Below are 19,289 nucleotides of genomic sequence, written 5' to 3'. Positions count from 1 at the left end.
TAATTTTAAAATTCAAAAGGGAAATAGAAAGCATTTCGAAAACTATCAGTCTCTAAAAAGTGTAGAACAAAACAACACAAAAAAAATTGCAGCAAAACCAAAATTATCAGTGAATCTAAATTAACGGTTACAACTTAGTATCGCAATGGAAGTTGGAGGTAAGAAATGCATCGAATGTACCATTTATTTTTGCCTAAAAGCTCTCACCTTTAAAAGTTACCCTGAGCAACGAACTTGAAACACAGATATCTGAAGCATTTTGCATATTTGACACGCATGGTGACAAATATATTGATACCCGCAACGTAGGTAATGTTCTTCGTTTTTTGGGCTGCGTGCCAACCGAAAAGGAGGTCCAAGATGTCGTTAAGGCCACCGAGTCCGTGGATTATCCTGGGGAGACCCATTTAATTCGATTTATGACCCATGTCTCTCAACAGCTCATGGATGGCAAGTTAGTTACTTTCGAATTTTTAAAGTTTTAATTTTGTTTTAGATTTTTTATAGGTTTCTATTTTTTAGTAAATATCCTTTTGTGTTTCCTGTCTTTTACAGAATGCACCCATCATCCTCAGAGGAGCTGCTCGCGGCTTTTGAGATTTTGGACCCTGAAAACAAGAAGTTTCTTACCAAAGAATATTTTGGGAAACTGATGGCGGAGGAGGGCGAGCCATTTACGGAAGAAGAGTTAGAAGCTATGTGGCCCGTGGCCATTGATCCGATTACTGGAAACATTCCCTATACCTTCTACATCAATCAACTACGGGTGAGGCTTACATGTTGCCTGTCGATTAATGATCAATTTTCATTTAAAACCTCCAGCACAAGCCCAATATCTATGAAATCGCAGAGGTGGTTAAGGAGGAGTTGGCCCAGGCAGAAAAAGAAAAGGGCAAGAAGCCAGCTGTGGTTTAACTGAAGGGGAAAAATAATTTTTTAATAAATTTAAACCTGATTTGTATACAATCTAATTCGTTTGAAGTACGCCTAACTTAGGATAAAATTCAGTTCATATTTTAAAATCCCTTTCGAGCACCAACATTTCAAACACTACGCGAAGCTAGTGGTGGAACCATTAAAATTCCCCCACTATTTTAAAAGTTTTAGATCGATAGTTTTGGTTGTAAAAAATTACTGTTTAATACACCAATTTTTGGTTGAATATTGGCATAAATCTCCAATTTATTTTTTAATTATGAAGCAACTAATTATATAGACGTTTCTTCCAATACATCGATTTTTTTCTACGATAGTCGATTGTTCCGTCGCTGCTTTTCCACCACTGTAAAACCACGTCAGCTTTTCACTGAGCCATTCGGAAAAGAACACGTCAGCACAGAGGAAAACCAGTTGGTCGATATTGCAAGGGTGGACAAGAAAATTGCGTGAGACAGAGCCAGAAAACCCCGAGTCGGAGGCGATGAAGAGATCTAAACCCGCAGAGCGTCCAAGAAGCGCAGTCGAAGTTCAAGAGACAACCTAAGCAAAACAAAAGTCGGTGAACATAAAAGCAAGCGATGCAAATCTAAGTGGAAAAGCGCTTTCCACAGTTCCCCCAGCACAAAGCAGTCTATTATTTAGCCCCAATCAGTTAAAAATGGCCCCCACAGCAAACGCAGTGCTGATAACCGTGCCGCGGACAGCAATTACATCGAATAATCTGCCCAAACTGCGCCCCGCTCCCCTCACAGCAGCGCTGCTTAAGGGGGCGGCGGCCACACCCTCTGCCTCGCCCACGCCTTCGAGTTCAGGATACGCATCCTCGTCGAACCTGGAGGACGACAGCCTGGCGAACACACCTCCCAAGGCCAAGAAGCGCCGTCTGGATCATCTTACCTGGGAGGAGAAAGTGCAAAGAAAGTAAGTTAATAAGCAATAAATAGATTAAAATAAATACTAAATCTTTGTAAACTACAGGAAGCTAAAGAATCGAGTGGCCGCCCAGACATCACGTGACCGCAAGAAGGCACGCATGGAGGAGATGGACTACGAGATCAAGGAACTCACTGACAAAACGGAAATACTACAAAACAAGTGCGACAGTTTGCAGGCCATTAACGAGTCGCTGTTGGCCAAGAACCACAAGCTGGACTCGGAACTGGAGCTCCTGCGCCAAGAACTCGCCGAACTGAAGCAACAGCAGCAATACAACACCAGAAGCATCAGCCAAAGCAACCCCGTCAGCGCGGGCGCTGAGGGCTGTGCGTCCACAAACCTTGGATCTGCAGCATCCAATGCTGACCCTCTGCCGCAGGGTACACAACAGGTGGACACACAGTCGTCAGCGCGTCTGCTGGCCGAGCAGCTGAAGAGCAGCCGGAGCATGGCCTCCCTCTGGAAGGTTGTAGCGATCTGCCTTCTCTACAAGACATGCTTGGCGCCGACGAAGAGTTCGACGTCAAGCGCCTCGAAGAGCTGGCCGAAAGTCTGCTCGCAGATATCACAGCAGACCTGGAAACAGGCCCTGGAACGGGCTGCCCAGCTGTTGCCCAAGATGCAGGCGAAGCAGAGCGATTGCTTGGATCAGTGGTGGGGACCGCAACAGAGCGCTTGGAATCCGACGGGCATAGAGCTGATGGCCTGAAGGAGAAGAAACCACAGCAGCAGGAGCAGCAGCAAGAGCACAAGATCAGCCTGAATGTGCAGGTGTTGGAGATGAATGGAAACCCACAGCAAACAGCAGCGCCAGCCTTGACGACAGCTACAATTACAGCAACAGCGGCCGCCTCACTATTACAGGCCACTCCGGACACAGTTTATGGAACGTACGATGCCAAGACGAACTCGATCACGATCGTGATGGACGGCGATGCGGAGCCGGTGAACGAAGCCGTTGAGGAGATCTACTGTGACGGCGTCACCGCTGGCGACGACTCGACTGACGTGATCATGAAGTGTCCGCCGCCAGCGACGTCTCCGTCACAGGTGTACCTCAATGTAGTGAACGCCACTGATGACTCGGACGATGAGGGCAGCTTCGACTCCAGTTTCGAACGGTTCCTTCGTCCGCGCGTCAAGGCGATTTCCCCGCTGGCCAAATCACCCGCATTGTCCCTTCATTCGGCCACCTCGGACCATGGATACGAATCCATACTGGGCTCGCCTACGACGTTGACACTGCCCACGGACGAGGAGGATTTTCCCTGGGACAGCAACATCGACGAGCTGTTCCCCAATTTGATCTAAGTTGTCAAATTGTTGTCTTCGTTGGATCCACAACGATTTTCTCTCTCTAAGTTCTACTGCTAAGTTTGGCCGGCCGCCGTATGTTTAAATGTTTTAGTTGATAGGCTGTACAGATATTCGTAATTGAAGGCTTTATAAATGATATTGTACTATAGGCGCTAAGATTAGCTATAGGTTTCCATTTATTTTTAACAATCTCTAACCACATAGGCTTACGTTTACTAACATATATTGTGCTCAAAGAATTTGCGAAAACATTCGAAAAAAAATAATATATTCAAAATATAAACCAAACCAAACCACAGCTATGACTTGTTTTTATTTACAAACCTTATTCTGAGCGAAAGCCGCTCCATAAACTGCGTGTGATAAAATTTCTAATCACGCCATTCGCTTGAAATCACGCCATGTACCTATTCTGACGTAATTTCTGCGTCGTATGTATAGTATAGTATAGTATAGTGTTTTTAACTCTAAAAAAAATGAGTCATTTCTTAGAAATTACATTTTTGTTGATAAGACTGCACATCGCTGCATTTAAATGATTGCAATAATACAAAATCATGAAATAGGAACAACATGAGATTTCTATAATACATATTTAAATTTAATAAGAATTTTTATTTTGATGATTTATATTTCAAGTCTTTTACTGATAAGCATTACTAAAGTATTGACAATCTTGATTCAACATTTCCAGTATTAACTGGATAATTTATCTTTATTATTTATAATGTTCAAAGTTGAACTCTCATTTTCGATGCAATTCAGTTGGTTTGTTATGCGTTTGCAGTATCCATATGTACATATGTATGTGTGTACGTATATAAATATGACATACTGCTAAAATTTTCGGAAGAATCATTACTTCGTAATTATGAGAAACCTTTGAAAAATATTACATTATAAATTATAATAGCATTATAAGATTTATTCTTGTTGTTTTTAAATTGGTAAGTTGAAATTTATATGCAGAGCTGAACTAGTTCCAAAAAAATATTTGTTTATAAAAATGGAACTAGTTTTTGGAGCGCTGGTCTTACTGTAAAAACAACTTGCACAGGTATAAAGCAATAAAATCGCACATGCAATAAACCTAATAAAGAAAAGACAGACATGACGGATCCATCTACTGAGACCCCAGATGCAGTAATGGAGTCCCCGGCCCCCGTGCCAATTGCTTCCCAATCTCTGGATTCGGTAACCGTGGAGGAAATCGAGGACGACAAGCCGGTAAAAGGAAAAAAGAAAACCAAAAACCCAAAGGGTCGCCACTCGGAATCCGATCTGCAATCCGAATTAAAAAAGTTGACACAGCGACGGATCAACGTAGCAGGAGCTCCGAAGATGCCACTCAATGGCTATGTCCGTTTCATGAACGATCGGCGAGAGGAACTTCGCAGAGAGCAGCCACAACGAACGGCACTGGAACACACAAGGATCATTGGTGAAGAGTGGCACCAGCTGCCCGAGGAAAGGAAGCTGCCCTACATGGAGGCCGCCGCCAAGGACAAAGCCATGTAAGCCATTTCGAAACCCCATATGACAGCAGCACACTCATTTGTTTCAATAAATTGCATAGCTATCAAGAGCAGCTGCAAATGTTTCTCAAGGAACACCCTGAAATTGTGGCAAAAGAGTTGGCCAAAGCGAAGAAGGCGACCAAGTTGGACAATTCGCCGAAGGAGAAAACACCGAAGGCTGAAGCGAAGAAGACCAAAGCAAAACAGGTGAAACGGCAGAGCGAGGACCCCGATGATGTTCCACTGGCTAAAGTGAAGCGTGCCCAGACGCCTCCACCTCCAACTCCACCGGCTCCCGTTCAGCCCGCTGCCAATAATGTGACGCCTGCTCCACGGCCTCTACAGCCCGGCGAGATACCCATCTACACCAACGAGTTTATCGAGCACAATCGCAGCACCGAGAACGAGCTTAGGACCCTGCGCAAAGCTAAAACTGATCTGGAGCAACAGAACGCTGTGCTGGAACAGCACGTTGACAATACAAAGGCCGGCTATGCCAAGGTGATGGGCGAGGTGACCGAACTAATGGAGGAGAACCGGCGCTTGGAGGCATACGTTCGGGGCTTGCGCCAAAAATTGGTCACAGCGCTTGGGGGAATCTCACTGCCAAATCTGGAGCCAAGTGGTCCCAGTGTGGGCAACATTGACAAGTACATAAGACATCTAGCCGGGCTCGTTGGTCAGCCAAACAACGTCACTCTAATCAAGGCACGAGAAGCTCTGCGAAAGGTGGACACCACCAGCCTGCTAAAACCCTAAAAGCGTTCATTCCATTTAAGTATTTGTAGAAAACCCAGAATTACGAGCCCTTTTATCCGTTCATGTATTTAATATTTATGTATTTTAAATAATATATCCAAGAAATCTAGTATTCGCCAGTTGCATTGTATTCCACCAATCAAACTCTCCAAAGTCTTTTAATAATGACAAAATTTAAAAGCGCTTTTGGTTTCTATATAGTCAGTTTTCCTTGGGTGAATCATTGTTAAGAGCGGAAAGGTTTCCAAAGTTGCGATAGGGCGGAAGTCGTGGACTAAGCGGAACATGGCGGACTCCATCAGCAGCGTTCTCCACCCTGGGATTCTTGACACGACGGTACCAAAAGTTGCGCAAAATGTAAAAGCAGCCCATCAGCATAGGGATCACCATGATCGGATGGCAGGCCAGGCCAAGAACAAACAGAAACGAGGACATCATGAAGTTTATTAATGTCTCTGTTGGGGGGGTTTGAATCGTTCGGATGAAGGACAACATAATTAAGAACTATTCACTTACGTTCGATTTGCCAAATAGTTGCTACTGTTGCGTAGATAGCATTCGCAATGGCTTGCAGCACATCGTAAATGAAATTCAGGAGCATTTTTGATGTGATTTTCTGGTATAAGTATAGCTTTGTAAAACGGATTTGGAGAATAACGCCCTTGGGGGAACGAACATAAGCAAATCAAGCAAGGGTTGCTATGAGCAAAGAAAATATATCAACACAAGCAGTGAAAATAAACAAAATGATATGTACTTGCTTCTCGCAGCGAATGGTTATTTTATTATTAAACAAAATAGTCGACGTTTCACTTCTCGTAAATAAACCAAAGCGTTTCTCTTAGTTGTTTTCGATTTTTTTCTTTCTTAGGAACAGCAGAACTAAACAAAAATAAATTAAAACTTAAAAGAAAATCGTTTTTCGTTTGATGTTTTTCAAAAATGGTAAGTTCTAAATTATAGCATACATTTAAGGTTTTATAACAAAAATAATTTAATGAGATAATAAATCAAGGGCGCAGACTTCAAAAATATATTCCATTGAATCAGGGGGCAGAGGTCGAGCAGGGCAGCTGCGATCTCCCCAAGATCAAAGGCCATCACTTAGGTTGGTCCAACTCTCTCACAGCGTTCGGTAAAAATGAAAAACATTGTACAAAGGATCATGGGGTAGTTTCCCTGGCTATCATCATTAATTAAAATACGAATCGCCATTTTCATTTTGTTATTATTTTTAGAAATTTGTGTTCTGTTCTTATTTGTTTTTTTGTTTTTTTTTTCAAATGTGATTCGAGTTTCCAAATCATCTTGTTAAAGTAATCATTTACTTTTCGTGTTAAGAGGGAGATACTGAATGTGTGTATGGTGTGGTGGCGGGGCAGCCGATTCAATTAAGAGGGTTTGAATGAGCTGAGAATTTTCAATCGGAGTGAGTCATTAAGGCCTTCAAGAAAAATTTCAATTGGAATGCCAAATTCAAGGAGGAAACTGTTTTGTTTGCAGATTTTGAAGAAAAATGTAAAACGGAAAATGTTCAGCAATTTGTAGCTGCATTCATCAGTGCTGCCTGCGCTTTTGTGGCGGTGTTTTTTAAATTTTAAAGGAAACTGCTTATTCATATTACGGACATTCAGATATTGTATGCAAACTGCTTGGATCCGGCACCGGATTTCGTGCTGCTCATCGTTTGCTGTGGCGACGGTTGCTTGCGTTTGTTTTCCCTAATTCATATAAAGTATAATAATCTCAAACTTGTCGTCGCAGATGCAGATGCGAGGACGACGACGACGACGACGTCAAGGACTGCTGCTGTTGCTGCTGCTGTTGGCGTCAGGCATCCGCACCGTTGGGGTTCATGCCCACCGGCGACACCACCATCATGTTGCCCGTCTTGGGCGTGTACACGCTAGCATTCGGATCCAGCGTTGAGCCGGCGTTGCCGTTGGCAGCAGCAGCATTGGCCGCAGCAACTTGGAAGGCAGCCGCCACGCTGACGGGCACCATTTGCTGCTGGGAGACAGGACCTCCGCCGCCCTGTTGCTGATGCTGCTGGTGTTGCTGATGCTGCTGGTGTTGCTGATGCTGCTGATGTTGCTGGTGCTGTTGATGTTGCTGATGTTGTTGATGCTGCTGCTGTTGCTGCTGATGTTGCTGCTGCTGCTGCTGCTGATGTTGCTGGTGCTGCTGATGCTGTTGGTGCTGCTGATGCTGCTGGTAATCCTGCGCAGCACTCAGGCTGAGCATGGGCGAGGACGGTCCGGGACCCGACTGCAGCGGCGGCGTGTCGTTCATGCGCAGAATGCTGCTCGCCGGTCCATGTGGGCCTGTGTTCATGCACAAGTTGTCTGGCATCACGGCCAGAAGTTGGGCAATCTTTGCCTTGAGATCAATGACCTCATCCTCCTTGGAGCGACGATGGTCTACGAAAATAATCAAACAATTTTAATCATTATTTTCCACTTGACAAAACCAATACTCACTGTCAGATATTTCAATCTGGCGCTTGGCAGCGCCCAGAGCCGAGAACAAGTCCAGCTTGACTCTCGTCTCTGCGGATAGATTCTTCTCCAGCGTTGAGTTTTTATCCTGCATGGCTGCCAGGGCATTCAATAGCATCTCAGGGTCGGGCTGCGACGATTCACGATTCCGTAATTTGGCCTCCAGCATGCGATACTGTAAATATCAAAATTAATATTTATGTTTTTGATGGTCTTAACTACTATGAACGCTTACCTCTTGTTCAAATTTTCGTCCATGTTCGACGGCATGTTGCTTGGCCTCCTCCGTCTGTTTGAGTTCGCTGCGTAGTCGTTTTTGCTCCTCATCCATCTGCTGACGCCGCTGCTTGCACTGGGAACTGCACTCGGGGCGAGCTGCCTTCTCCTCGGCCACCTTGCGAGCCTTTTTCTCGTTGGCCAGCTGGGAGTCCAGGGATTGCTTCTGCCGACGCTCCTCGTTGAGCCTCCGTTCCACTGTCTGCAGATTGAGCATATCGGCGTGTCGTGCGTTGTTTAGCTCTTGGATGCGCTTCTCCAACTCGTCGCACTCCTTCTGCTTGGCCTGCAACGTGGACTTGCTGGTGAGATTGGCGTCCAGTTTCTGGCGAAGTTCATTTTCGATTTGCTTCATGTGGCTGATTTCGGCGCGATATTTCTTAACATCGGCTTCCAGTTTGAGACAGGTTTCACAGATCTTTGAGACCACCTTGCTGGCCAAGTGTGCGATGGCATTGCTTGATGTGGAGCTCGCCGAAGAAGATACCGAACTAGCATCATTGTTGTTGTTATTGGCTGTGTTCTCCTTGTCCTTTTCCTTTTGTTGCTGAGCCAGCTGTTGCTGATGGCTGTGATTGTCCTTTGCAGCATTATCCTTCTTGCCGCGATTGCGTCGACCTGAAAAAGGGATCGTGGGATTAATCAACTACCCTTTAATTTGTTTTTTATTTATTTCTCGCATACCCTTGGGCGCCTTTTCTGCCGGTGGTGCTGGTTCCACACTAGGCGTTTCCTCGACTTCGAGGTGATTGGCATTTCCGTTTGGGACAGCGTTGCCTGCCTTTTTTTCTGAAATGGTAAAAAAAAGTTCTTCTATATTACATAGTAAAAGCAATAGGGTCAATTGAAACCGTTCGATAAGAGATATTAAGCCAATTAAGTGCCCAGATATGCAGCTCCCTTAATCCTTCACAGCGATAGAAACATCGATTAAATGATAAGAGAATGAAGGACGGCCGGGAGCTCTCCAGAAACCACACAAAATAATTGACCAACTTAATTACGACGATTAATAAGCACAATCGATAAGATTAATGGCTATCTGCTCGCGCTCTTGAAGCTAATCAAATCATTGGTTCTAATAACTCACTCACCGTGCTTTTCCTTCCCGCCCTGCTGCTGCTGTTGTTGTGGATAGTTGGTGCTACTATCCCAGTCTGACTTCTCCTTATCCTTATCCTTACTATTACTTGATGTGGCTGTTACTGTTGTGGTTGCTGTGGCAGCGCCGCTATCGACTTGGTGATAGTTGTTGCTGCTATTTTTACCCCCGCCGTGTCGGGTTCCATTGTTGTGCTCGTTATCAGCAGCGTCACCCTTGTTGCGATGCTTATCCTTGTCCATGCTGCGTCGATGGTTCCTTGAACCACCAGCGTGACCATTGGAGGTTGCTGAAAGAGTATATAAATAGATTTGTTAAGTGCATGGTTATTTATACACGGCGGTGTACAACATAATTGTGTTTTTATCGATTTGGTGAGGGGGTAAATGGGGTCAGGGGACGTTATTAGTTGCTCAGGCCTCCTGCTGACAATCGGAATTAGATTTGCATTGCAGCAGGAACATAATGATATGAAGGTTTCGACATTGTAAGGGCTGAAACGGCCGACTGTGGTTGCTGTGGGTTAAACAACGCGAGGAAGCCTCGCTGGCGGTTACTGTATAGATGGATTCGTGGGTTACATGCGCATACAGAAACATACAAATGTGTCTGGTACAAATTAGTGGGTTGTTCTTGTTCTTTTTTCTTTTTTGCTGTTGTGAGGGGCAGCAGAAAGCAGCTGAAGAGAATATTACCACCACAACAACCGTCAGCGTCGGCACCTTCGGAAGTGGAGGAGGAAGAACGGGCAGAAGATGCTGCCGCCCTCGACTGATGTTGCTGCTGCTGTTGCTGCTGATTCGCCGAACTGGCAGCCAAAGCGGAGAGAGCTGAGACGGGAGTGGTGGAAGAGGTGGTTGTTGCTGCACCTGTTGTGGTTGTGGATGCGGCAGACGCCGACGACTGCTTGCCCGCTGCCGCCGCCGTCGATGATGACGCTGAGGAGCCGGAGGACGTGGACGCAGACGAAGTAGCTGCCGCAGCTCCCGTTGCTGAAGACGCTGTCGATGACGCTGAAGCGGCCGCCGTTGTGCTGTCGCCCGAACTGTTGTTGTCCTTGCCGCCGCCGCCGCTGTTGCTACCGTTGCTATTGTGGCTGCTACCGCTGTTGTTACTACTGTTGCTATGATGGTGGTGATGGTGATGATTACTATTGCTCGAGCTGCTGCTGCTGGCGCCGGCGCCGCCGCTGTGATGATGCTCATGATGGTTTTGTGCTTGCGTGGCAGTGGCCAAAATGCCGTTCGCCGCGTTTGCTCCGGCCGATGAGACCAGAGCCGCCGAGGTGGCCGATCCGTTGGCCACCACAACGGTGCTGGATGTGCCGCCTGTCGCCCCCGCAGACGCCTCGTCGGCCGCCTCCTCCGCGGGCAGAGCCTGCTGCAGGAGCTGCATGTAGAACTCGTTGTCCTTGGCCACCTCGCGCTGCTTGCGCTGGCGCATGCGGTAGCCCACGTAGCTTTTGAAGCCAAATCCGAGCGTGACAACCGGATAGCCAATGCTAAAATTGATGAGAATGCATTATCAAAAGCCCATTAACATTAAATCTGGTTAAGAGCACTCACCAGTGCGCTGCGAACGGCCGGCAGAGATCCAAGTGAGGCATGTGACGACTGTCTTTCCATCGTATGCCCACCTCCAGATAGACAAATAACATCCAGAGTATTATGGTCGGCAAACAGATACCCTTATCTGCAATGAAAATGGGTGAGCGTGTTAGGAGAAGATGCACGACGACGACGACGCCACTCTGGCGGTGGATGACGCACCTGTGTGCCAGACGTACTGCACCCAAACATATGTACTGGCTGCGAAGAGCAGCCAATGAACGGGTATAAAGAACAAACAGACCAGATCCGACGTTATCGCTATGCACACAAACAGAACGGAGAATGCCTGCAAATGAAGTTGGCTTAGATAAAGTAAGTTTCAATCACATCGGGGGTAACCCCACTCCACTCACCAGTCCCTTGTACTTGAAGGAATCGTGTACGGAGCGAAGGAGCAGCCAAAATGGCCACAAGAACTCAAAGCGGAACATGAACATGAAGTCGGCAACCATCACGATGGCCCAAAGGATCAGAAACTTCATGTACAACACTGTTGTGCTGCAATAAAGAAAAGCAAAAGGTTTAAAAACGATAAAAAAGCGATAGTTTATTCTTTTCATTAATATTCTGCATAGTCTCTACTATTATCTAAAATCTCTTTAGTAATGATCTTTAATCTAAAGAACTGAGGACATTGCTGTCTTTCTAATTTGCTTAAATGTGTGGAATAACAAAATTCTTCAATCGTTAGAAACGTTTTGACTCAAATCGAGGAACCCTTTTTTGTCCCCTTAAATAACAAAATATAAACAATAAATATTGAATAACATGTTTTCGGACTTTCGGAGGAGATCAGCACACAAAAAGTTTAACAAGATTAGCCAAGGCAGCGTCAAAAATGAAAAGAAAAAACAAATCTAACAAAACAGAAGCGCGAAGAGGCGGGTAAAATGCCAAAAACGAGTAGCGTCCAAATAAATACATGCATAACACCATAAAACAACAGCTATAAGGCGCAATCAAAAAGTAAACAATCGTATAAATAATAAGAAAGCAAGCGCAGAGGCGAGGAGAACCATTTCAGCCACATGAGAACACTCTCGGAATTTTGTGGTCGTTCTCTTGCGCCTCAGGAAATCTGATAATCATCAAGTTGACTTGGGGGGCAGTTCGCATGTCAATAAATCGAAAAGTATCTTTATTACCTCAATTAAGAAGCGTCTTGATCGTGAGATAACAAACATTAAATTAATGGGATGTGACAAAATTCATGAGATTTTGTAATCGCTGACAAAAGTGACTGCAGACTTATAGTGCGTGATTCTTCAATTTTTTCACATTTAATGTTAATGTCCACTGGAATATTTGTTAACTGAACAACTACTTATAAGTTCGTATGCCTTACATAAGAAAGTTATCAGTGAGTTTGTTAGGCCAAAGTCTTGGACTTTTCTTTGTAATCAACCAGTTCTTGATAGTATTAATTTAAGTAGTTGATTAAATAGATAATAGCACTCACCTGCCGTACATGCCCTCTGTGATTTTGTTGCGCTTAATCGGCCGCCGAAGTTTGCCGCAATCCGCGTTGCGCCGCTTCATCTTGGATGCGCGGCTTGTGTCCTCCGCCAAGAGTGATTTGATATCCCTGTCTCCCCTAGATTAGTTCGCTTTTCCCTTTTCTATCCTATCCACTTAAGAATTTTATCGAACGGATCGAATCTTTCACTCCACTTTTCACTTGATAATCAGATGCTGCTGGAGCGGCTCCTGATGTTTCCGGTGGCGATGTCGGCGTGGTTTTGCTTGCTGCTGCCCTTGCTGCCGGCGCGACGGCATCTCATTTACATCTGATGCGTTTGGAAAATGTGTTTCGCCTCCTGCTGAGCCGGCTTTTCGTTTTTCACACTGCAAACATATGACACAAAGACAAAGGGGTGATGAGTATGAGAGATTTCAAACAACGAGAGCGAAAAGAAGACGAAAGTATGTGAGAAAACGCGCCCAATCCTCTTCTTGGCATTGAATTCTCAGCCGAAATTGACCAAATGCCACTACTCCTATTTAAAAGCATCAGCAATTTATAATAAGTAAGAACAAAAATGTTATTTTTAGGCCTGCTATTCTTCTGATTGCACTTTCGCTTTGTTCTGCATTGGTCGCGTATTTACACAAGTGCGGGCGTTTGAAATGCGGACAGGCAAGTTCAAAATTTGAAAGATATCCAAATTCTAACACCAGAACTACATACGGTTGCCAATGCCAAGTCAATGAGGATAATATAATAGAAGCTGCAGTGTCAGCCAGTGAAGCAAAGTAATAATTTTTAAAACCTGCCTAATGAAAGACTTATTTTACAAGTCAACTTATTTAAGTGATGTTACAATTACGACTATTGTGAAACATTATTTGGAAGACCAAGATAGTTTGACAGCCATGAGTCATATATACTAGTAGTCGGTGTGATTTTGGCGAATCCTATACACACATACAATCAAAACTGAATTGCTTTTCCTCGACCGAATGCATAAATATTTAGAACGCTCTTAAAATGAAGAATTCGAATATTTTCATAAATAATTCCTTAACTAGAGAAAAGACACCAAACTATTCAAAACAAACCGTTCAGAACAGTCTGTCAATAATAAATTGCTTATGCATGAAGATATGCATGAGCTTCTGAGAGATTTAAAAAGCGTTAAAAGCACACCTGTAGTGTGATTGTATTACAGAGGTGTGTGTACTCAGATACGTGTCACTAAGGGGCTCTGAAAATCGCTGCAGATTGGCGGAAATAAAGTATTTTATTATGACTTTAAATTTTCTGACAATAGCTTTCCATGCTAATTAAAGAGTTTATTTTCGATAAAAACAAGGCAATACATAAATGTGGTTCGAATGAATATCTTTTTCAAAAAATCGCAGAATATAAAAAAGAATTTGGGGAAATAGATAGTAGAAAGGTATTTCATATCAGCCAAAATCAATAAACCTGATGTTGTTGTAAACCCCGAACCCTAATAAGTTTATAAGCCCATATAAAATCCAGATTTACTGAATGGGAATCACTAATATTTATCAGTGATAAATATCCAAAAAAGGACAAGTGCAGACAGAAAACACGCACACTCACTCGTTCACTACACAAACAAATCAATGCAATCTAGATTTTTTGGGGTGTGGGAATTGAGGGACGTAACGGGATTCTGTTAGAGGACGAAGGGGGAAGTGTACTGTGCCCACTACCTCTCAACATGTGGATGTGGATGCTGCCCGGTAAATTCGGTGGAACATGGCTCTGTTGCGCCAATACAAGATGGATGATGATGATATGGTTGTGGATATGGGATATGGTTATGGATTTGGAACGGACTGCCAATGCGACTGCGCCAAACTCAATCGGAAGCGGAACTATGCAGATTTCAAGGAAGCAGAGCAGAATCACTGGCCTGGCATCCTTGTTGTGTGTATGTATACGGGTGAAAAGGTTTATAAATAGCATCCAAAAGTGGAGCGCATCCATCGCATGGCCACATGGCAGCAAAAACAAATGGCAACAGCAGCAGAGGAAGCTCCGCTTGGCGATGACGTCTGGCGCTGTTGCTCGATTGTCCTGTTCCTTTTTCGGTTTCTCTTTCTCCTCCTGTGATGGACCACAAATGGACACCTGAATGCTCAATAAGCTTCCTTTTTGTCCAACTGTTTGCTTGTCTGCGTTCCTATCCGCCATTTTGGAATGCCTGTTTGCGTCGAAGTCAAATTCATAATTAACATAAAGATTTTCTTATTTTGCACCCAACTTGAATGGCACTTTAATATCAACATTTTGTTTATCATTTATCTCCATTGCGTTTATTGTATTGATTTATTATACTAGTCAATTTTGAAATCATCTACCACTCGATTTCTGAAATCTTTTACCACAAGCTATGGTAAAAGTTAAATTTGTAGAACCTTAAATCTATTAGACCAGCAAACAATTTATGTCGTAAAATTTTATAGGCACAATGAGTATGAATAACTGGCAATAAGATTGTCGGAATTGTTTCCTGTTTTAAAACTTTTAAAGCCGAACTAAATTTTTTAATTTTAAAAATATAAAACAAACATTTTTTATGGCGAAATCATTAACGAATTGGAAACAAAATTTTCGAGCATAACGTTAAAGAAACCAAAGTTTGGAAGGCGTATTACCAACAAAAGCGACAGCTCATTAAGTTATTCTGCTCTTGCCAGAGTTGTTTCTTTCTCTCCCGCTCTCTTTTATTTCACACTTTCCCAATTGCATTTCGATGGCCAAAAACGAGATCGGACTGACATACTCCCACGCATAGTGCACAAATACACGGCAAGACTCTGCGCTCATCGCATTTAGAAAAGCCACAAAACAAAAACAAAAACGAAAACAACAACGACAGGGCAAAAAATTGTACGCGCAACAAAGGCTAAAGAACTTTGATAAAATGCGGTAATTTGCTGTATATATTTTGGTGACCTTTTTTTGCATAACTTTGCGGGAATCTGGCGATAAGAGCCGCTTTACATTTTGTTGCTGGCGACTTTTATGGGTGGTGGTTATCAGATAAAAGTATCAACTCAATAAATTAAGCAAACAAATAACGAAAGCCCATTGATGCCGGTTGGCTCTCTTGATCACCTTTGTTCTTCCCAAAATAGCTAGAATAAAACCAAAACATCTGTCGGTGTGTGTGTATGGGTATGCATGTTTGTGCAGTCAAAAGGCAAAAAAAAAACAACAACTGAAGCGGGCGAAAAGTGAAAAGTTGTTCGACTATTTGAAGAAGAAGGGGTTTGAGGTTTTGGGTGAGCTTTTGAACAGCATCCACATTTTGGCCAGGAAGCATCCTTTCTGCTCTCTCTTCTCTGCCAGGAAGCATCCTTTCTGCTCTCCCTTCTCTGCCAGCGTCGACTGCGGTTACGTTTGCTCCTGTGTGCGTGAGTATGTGTGGTTTGTTGGCGGCTGGCACACGTACAGGGACACCTATGTATACACCTATGTATTTTTTACACTCCTCAGCTAAACGAACACAACGATATACACAGCCAAAAAGCACTGCAAAATTGCACACGTTTTTTCAGTATTTTGGCCTTGCTCTTGCCATTTTCAGCAGCTCACGGCGCTAATCTGATTATTTCACTTCATTTTTCACTGGTGTTACAGCTCTGCTTATTTACTTTCAAGAGGATTTTTGATCAAATTTGCACATTTCCCACAACTGCGCTGAGTCTGTGAGCATATGTATGTGCTCGAATTGCGTGTGTGTGTAGATTCTTTGGCACCCGAAAATTTTTCTTTGCACTTCGGCAATTATTTTGATGCTTACACTTAATTAGCACTGCATATCCTCTCCGCGTAACCGTAACCGTTGTGCATATATTTTTTCCGGATCAGTATCGATTAACTCGAGTTTTGTATATTTTAACACGAAATCAAAATCAGAGATGGAATCAAAACGATGACTCTTGCTATCGAAAATTGTGATTGCGAATTGATTCATGAACTAGTTCAATTTTAAGTAGTGAATGGAAGCCCTGACGATAAGTCCTGTGTTGTTAAAGAAACCGATAACGATCAATACTTATTTGAAGTCGATTACATCGGTATTTTAAATTTGAATTATGTACATGAAGCAACGTTTTTGATAAAATTCAAATTATTTCATTCTGCTTACATTACTTTGGATTGAAAAATATATGACATATATATATAATATTCAGGTTCCTACGATTTTATATATTTGCAGTGACTTGAAAATTGTTTTTTTGATGTTTTGAATAGCGCAACTTGTTACTTCAGAATTAGTTTAAATTTATTGATTATCAAAATATAAAAAAGCTGAATTACTCTGTTCCCTAAACGTGAAAAGATAACATTTTGTGGCGACCCAACCAATTAAAATTCTGAGTTTTGATGTTCCAATTTTTTTTTATTTTGTTGTAAGGCTTAGATATATAACCCAGACACGACAGATAAATAAGCAATATATAGCAAAACGGTTTGTATCAATAAAGCTTCCGCAGTCCTAAACTTTGAAAATGTTATAAATTTGGATTTTCTAAGTCGTTTGTTATCACATAAATATGTATACTTTCAGAGCCACTCGTAGAATGGCACTTCAGAAATTAAATACGCAAAAAATAAAACCCAAGCGTGGGTGGGTTTATATATGTATGTATAAGCATGCAAAATGGATTACATTTAATCAAAAAGAGTACAAGAATTCGTTGTATGTATGTGCATTCATACATATAAAATGTCTCTCCTTTGCTGCATCGATAACACAAGATAATTTTGGTATAACTAGCAAATATAAGCACTGAAATCCGTTGTAAATATAAAGAAACGATATAAAGAAAGCTCCACTTTAAATATTCGAAAGGTATACAATGCAGCAAAAGGGACTCAAATTCTAGCTCAGATCTTGGTGTAGCTGGGATAGGAGTTTGTCTGCTGGCTTGCCGGCGGGATCAGTGGGCGTTGGAGCTCACTGGAGGCCTGGATCTTCTTGAAGAGCGAGTAAACACCATAGTACAGATAAATCGAGAGTGCTGAAACGAGCAAATAGAGAACAGGGTTCATTGGGTGCGACTGTAATTACAGAGTGATCGCAGATAAGAGCAATGGGGAACCACAATTTCGCAACAAAGGCTGTGTATACCCATTTCCCACATGCATTATATAAAAAACAATGAGTCACCTCAGCGGTGGATTGAAAAAAATTTTCTGTGTAAATCTAGTCTATGGAATTTCGGGAATCTCGGGAATCTCGGGAATGAGGGGGAAGGTGGGGATGTAATCCCCGTAAATCCGTCACTGAGTCACGTTAAGCTTACCGAGAGAAAGAATTGTCGGCAAAATCATTGGTATGACACTTGATGCGGGCACCGAAGATCCAATCATCTGTGCCCAAATGGTAATATTGGCTATAATTCCAAAGACCATCAACACTCCGTTGTTAATTAGCCAAGGAAGCAGGAGGAGATGGCGTTCCTGAAATCAAAAACAAAACGTTCGATACTTGTAGAAACAAACTGACACACATGTTGCTTTTATATGAAGATTTAGCAATTCAGTGAACAGTATTTTTTTTGCTAGAATTGTATCACTTATTAAAATGGATTCTTCTGTCTTGTAAGGGCAAAGGAAGCCGTTATATAATTTTTTTAGACTCACCTTAACAGTTCCTACAATCAACATTGTCGAAGACAGAAGATTAATCACCGTCAACCCAAGATAAATACATAATACTATGACAAGCGCTGAAAGAAACCATAAAAACAGTACTTAATTTCATTGAGCGTTGCTATTGTGAAATAATACTTACCACTGCGAACACTATCAACTGTAAGATTACTGCTTGGGTTTTGTTCAACGATCTGCTTTGCAATTTCATCGGCGAATCCCAAGGCCACGGACACAAGGATCGTGCCCAAAAAGGAGAAAATCGCGCCCAGCCATCCGATAACCACACCGTAGGTGTGTAGGCGCATGCAGCAAACGGAGTTCAACATCTTCGATGGAAACGGGACTTCCTCTCTATTTGTTGATAAAAAAAATCAAACCGCTTTAGTCTGTCGGCGTTGCAGAAATGCAATTGCAATATAAAATGTAAGTCGCAATTATTTGACTACTAGAGGTGGAAACATCGGTGTTTCCCGGCGACTATCGATGTTTGAGGTACCAGTAACTCACGCAAGCCCAATTATTTCCTGTGTTGACATTGTTTTTTACATTTAACTGATGGTGTGGAAAACGAAGATCGATTTTCATAATTACTTTCTAAGCCGTGTCTATAAAAAAAAAATTCTGGCAAAAATTGTAAACATATCTTCACACAAAAAGATGCATTCAAAATTATCTGCAGACATATATGTAGCTCATTATACTTTTATAAACTTGACATAAAAAAAGAATTGTGAATCTTAAAAAAAAAGGAAGTTTTCAAGAACAAAGTTTTTGGTGATGTTTTTTTTTAACAAAAGTCACAACAACCTTTCTTATAAGTCAATTGCATTCCATCAGTTCTGATCTGACAGGCCCCGTGTCAGATCACTTTACAATTTTTACAATATCTCACTTTATTTTGTATTTAAATTATCATTTAAAATTTTATTATGTATTTACATAACTAAAAACTATTTAGTCTAACACAAACATTTTAAAGAAATAATCTAATCTACCCATTTTATTTTATAAATTCCAAAAACTACAAGACAACTCAGTAGAAACAGTCACACAATCAGGGCTGCAAAACGTTTAAAAAGTAACCGTAAATAAAAAGATGTAACCTGCTATTTGTTTTTGCTTAAAATGAGATGACTTTATGCACACTCTGTTTTATGTTGTCTGACTCTTTCATCTCTTTAGTTGTATTAA

At 42.4% G+C, this 19,289-nt stretch overlaps 6 protein-coding genes across 8 annotated transcripts; 3 read left to right on the top strand and 3 right to left on the bottom strand.

Moving 5' to 3' along the window:
* Positions 1-26: 26 nt before the first annotated feature.
* Positions 27-971, top strand: LOC108095173 (dynein regulatory complex protein 8). 2 transcript variants are annotated; one of them, XM_017196138.1, is made up of 4 exons: positions 27-158; positions 217-454; positions 556-766; positions 823-971. In XM_017196138.1, the coding sequence occupies exons 1-4, from the start codon at positions 146-148 to the stop codon at positions 913-915; spliced, it is 555 nt and encodes a 184-aa protein (XP_017051627.1). In that variant the 5' UTR covers positions 27-145; the 3' UTR covers positions 916-971. The 2 variants fall into 2 exon arrangements, with proteins under 2 accessions (XP_017051627.1, XP_017051626.1); XM_017196137.1 differs by having other exon boundaries at positions 523-766.
* Positions 972-1,296: 325 nt separating this feature from the next.
* LOC108095172 lies at positions 1,297-3,490 on the top strand. Its single transcript, XM_017196136.2, is given in 3 exon segments — positions 1,297-1,860; positions 1,918-2,242; positions 2,245-3,490. Coding segments are annotated over 3 exon segments (1,530 nt in total). The 5' UTR covers positions 1,297-1,597; the 3' UTR covers positions 3,187-3,490.
* Positions 3,491-4,213: 723 nt separating this feature from the next.
* On the top strand, positions 4,214-5,580 carry LOC108095195 (high mobility group protein 20A). The gene is made up of 2 exons (XM_017196202.2): positions 4,214-4,706; positions 4,769-5,580. Exons 1-2 carry the CDS (start codon positions 4,303-4,305, stop codon positions 5,466-5,468), a joined length of 1,104 nt encoding a protein of 367 aa, XP_017051691.2. The 5' UTR covers positions 4,214-4,302; the 3' UTR covers positions 5,469-5,580.
* Positions 5,576-6,157, bottom strand: LOC108095196. Its single transcript, XM_017196203.2, has 2 exons — positions 5,985-6,157; positions 5,576-5,923 (listed from the first exon to the last, which is right to left on the bottom strand). Exons 1-2 carry the CDS (start codon positions 6,067-6,069, stop codon positions 5,670-5,672), a joined length of 339 nt encoding a protein of 112 aa, XP_017051692.1. The 5' UTR covers positions 6,070-6,157; the 3' UTR covers positions 5,576-5,669.
* Positions 6,158-6,220: 63 nt separating this feature from the next.
* Positions 6,221-16,381, bottom strand: LOC108095194 (macoilin-2). 2 transcript variants are annotated; one of them, XM_017196200.2, is made up of 11 exons: positions 16,237-16,381; positions 12,414-12,799; positions 11,308-11,452; positions 11,114-11,240; positions 10,910-11,036; positions 10,040-10,845; positions 9,337-9,633; positions 8,927-9,031; positions 8,202-8,860; positions 7,949-8,141; positions 6,221-7,888 (listed from the first exon to the last, which is right to left on the bottom strand). In XM_017196200.2, exons 2-11 carry the CDS (start codon positions 12,491-12,493, stop codon positions 7,299-7,301), a joined length of 3,129 nt encoding a protein of 1,042 aa, XP_017051689.1. In that variant the 5' UTR covers positions 12,494-12,799; positions 16,237-16,381; the 3' UTR covers positions 6,221-7,298. The 2 variants fall into 2 exon arrangements, with proteins under 2 accessions (XP_017051689.1, XP_017051690.1); XM_017196201.2 differs by having other exon boundaries at positions 10,214-10,845; positions 16,237-16,380.
* A 687-nt stretch (positions 16,382-17,068) lies between these two features.
* Positions 17,069-18,546, bottom strand: LOC108095245. Its single transcript, XM_017196271.2, has 4 exons — positions 18,238-18,546; positions 18,087-18,172; positions 17,747-17,903; positions 17,069-17,461 (listed from the first exon to the last, which is right to left on the bottom strand). Exons 1-4 carry the CDS (start codon positions 18,422-18,424, stop codon positions 17,328-17,330), a joined length of 564 nt encoding a protein of 187 aa, XP_017051760.1. The 5' UTR covers positions 18,425-18,546; the 3' UTR covers positions 17,069-17,327.
* Positions 18,547-19,289: the final 743 nt, after the last annotated feature.

Source organism: Drosophila ficusphila, unplaced genomic scaffold (assembly GCF_018152265.1).
Source record: "Drosophila ficusphila isolate 14025-0441.05 unplaced genomic scaffold, ASM1815226v1 contig_414, whole genome shotgun sequence".
Classification (NCBI taxonomy): Eukaryota; Metazoa; Arthropoda; class Insecta; order Diptera; family Drosophilidae; genus Drosophila; species Drosophila ficusphila.
The sequence above is the reverse complement of the archived record's forward strand: the minus strand, read 5'-3'. Positions and strand labels throughout refer to the sequence as shown.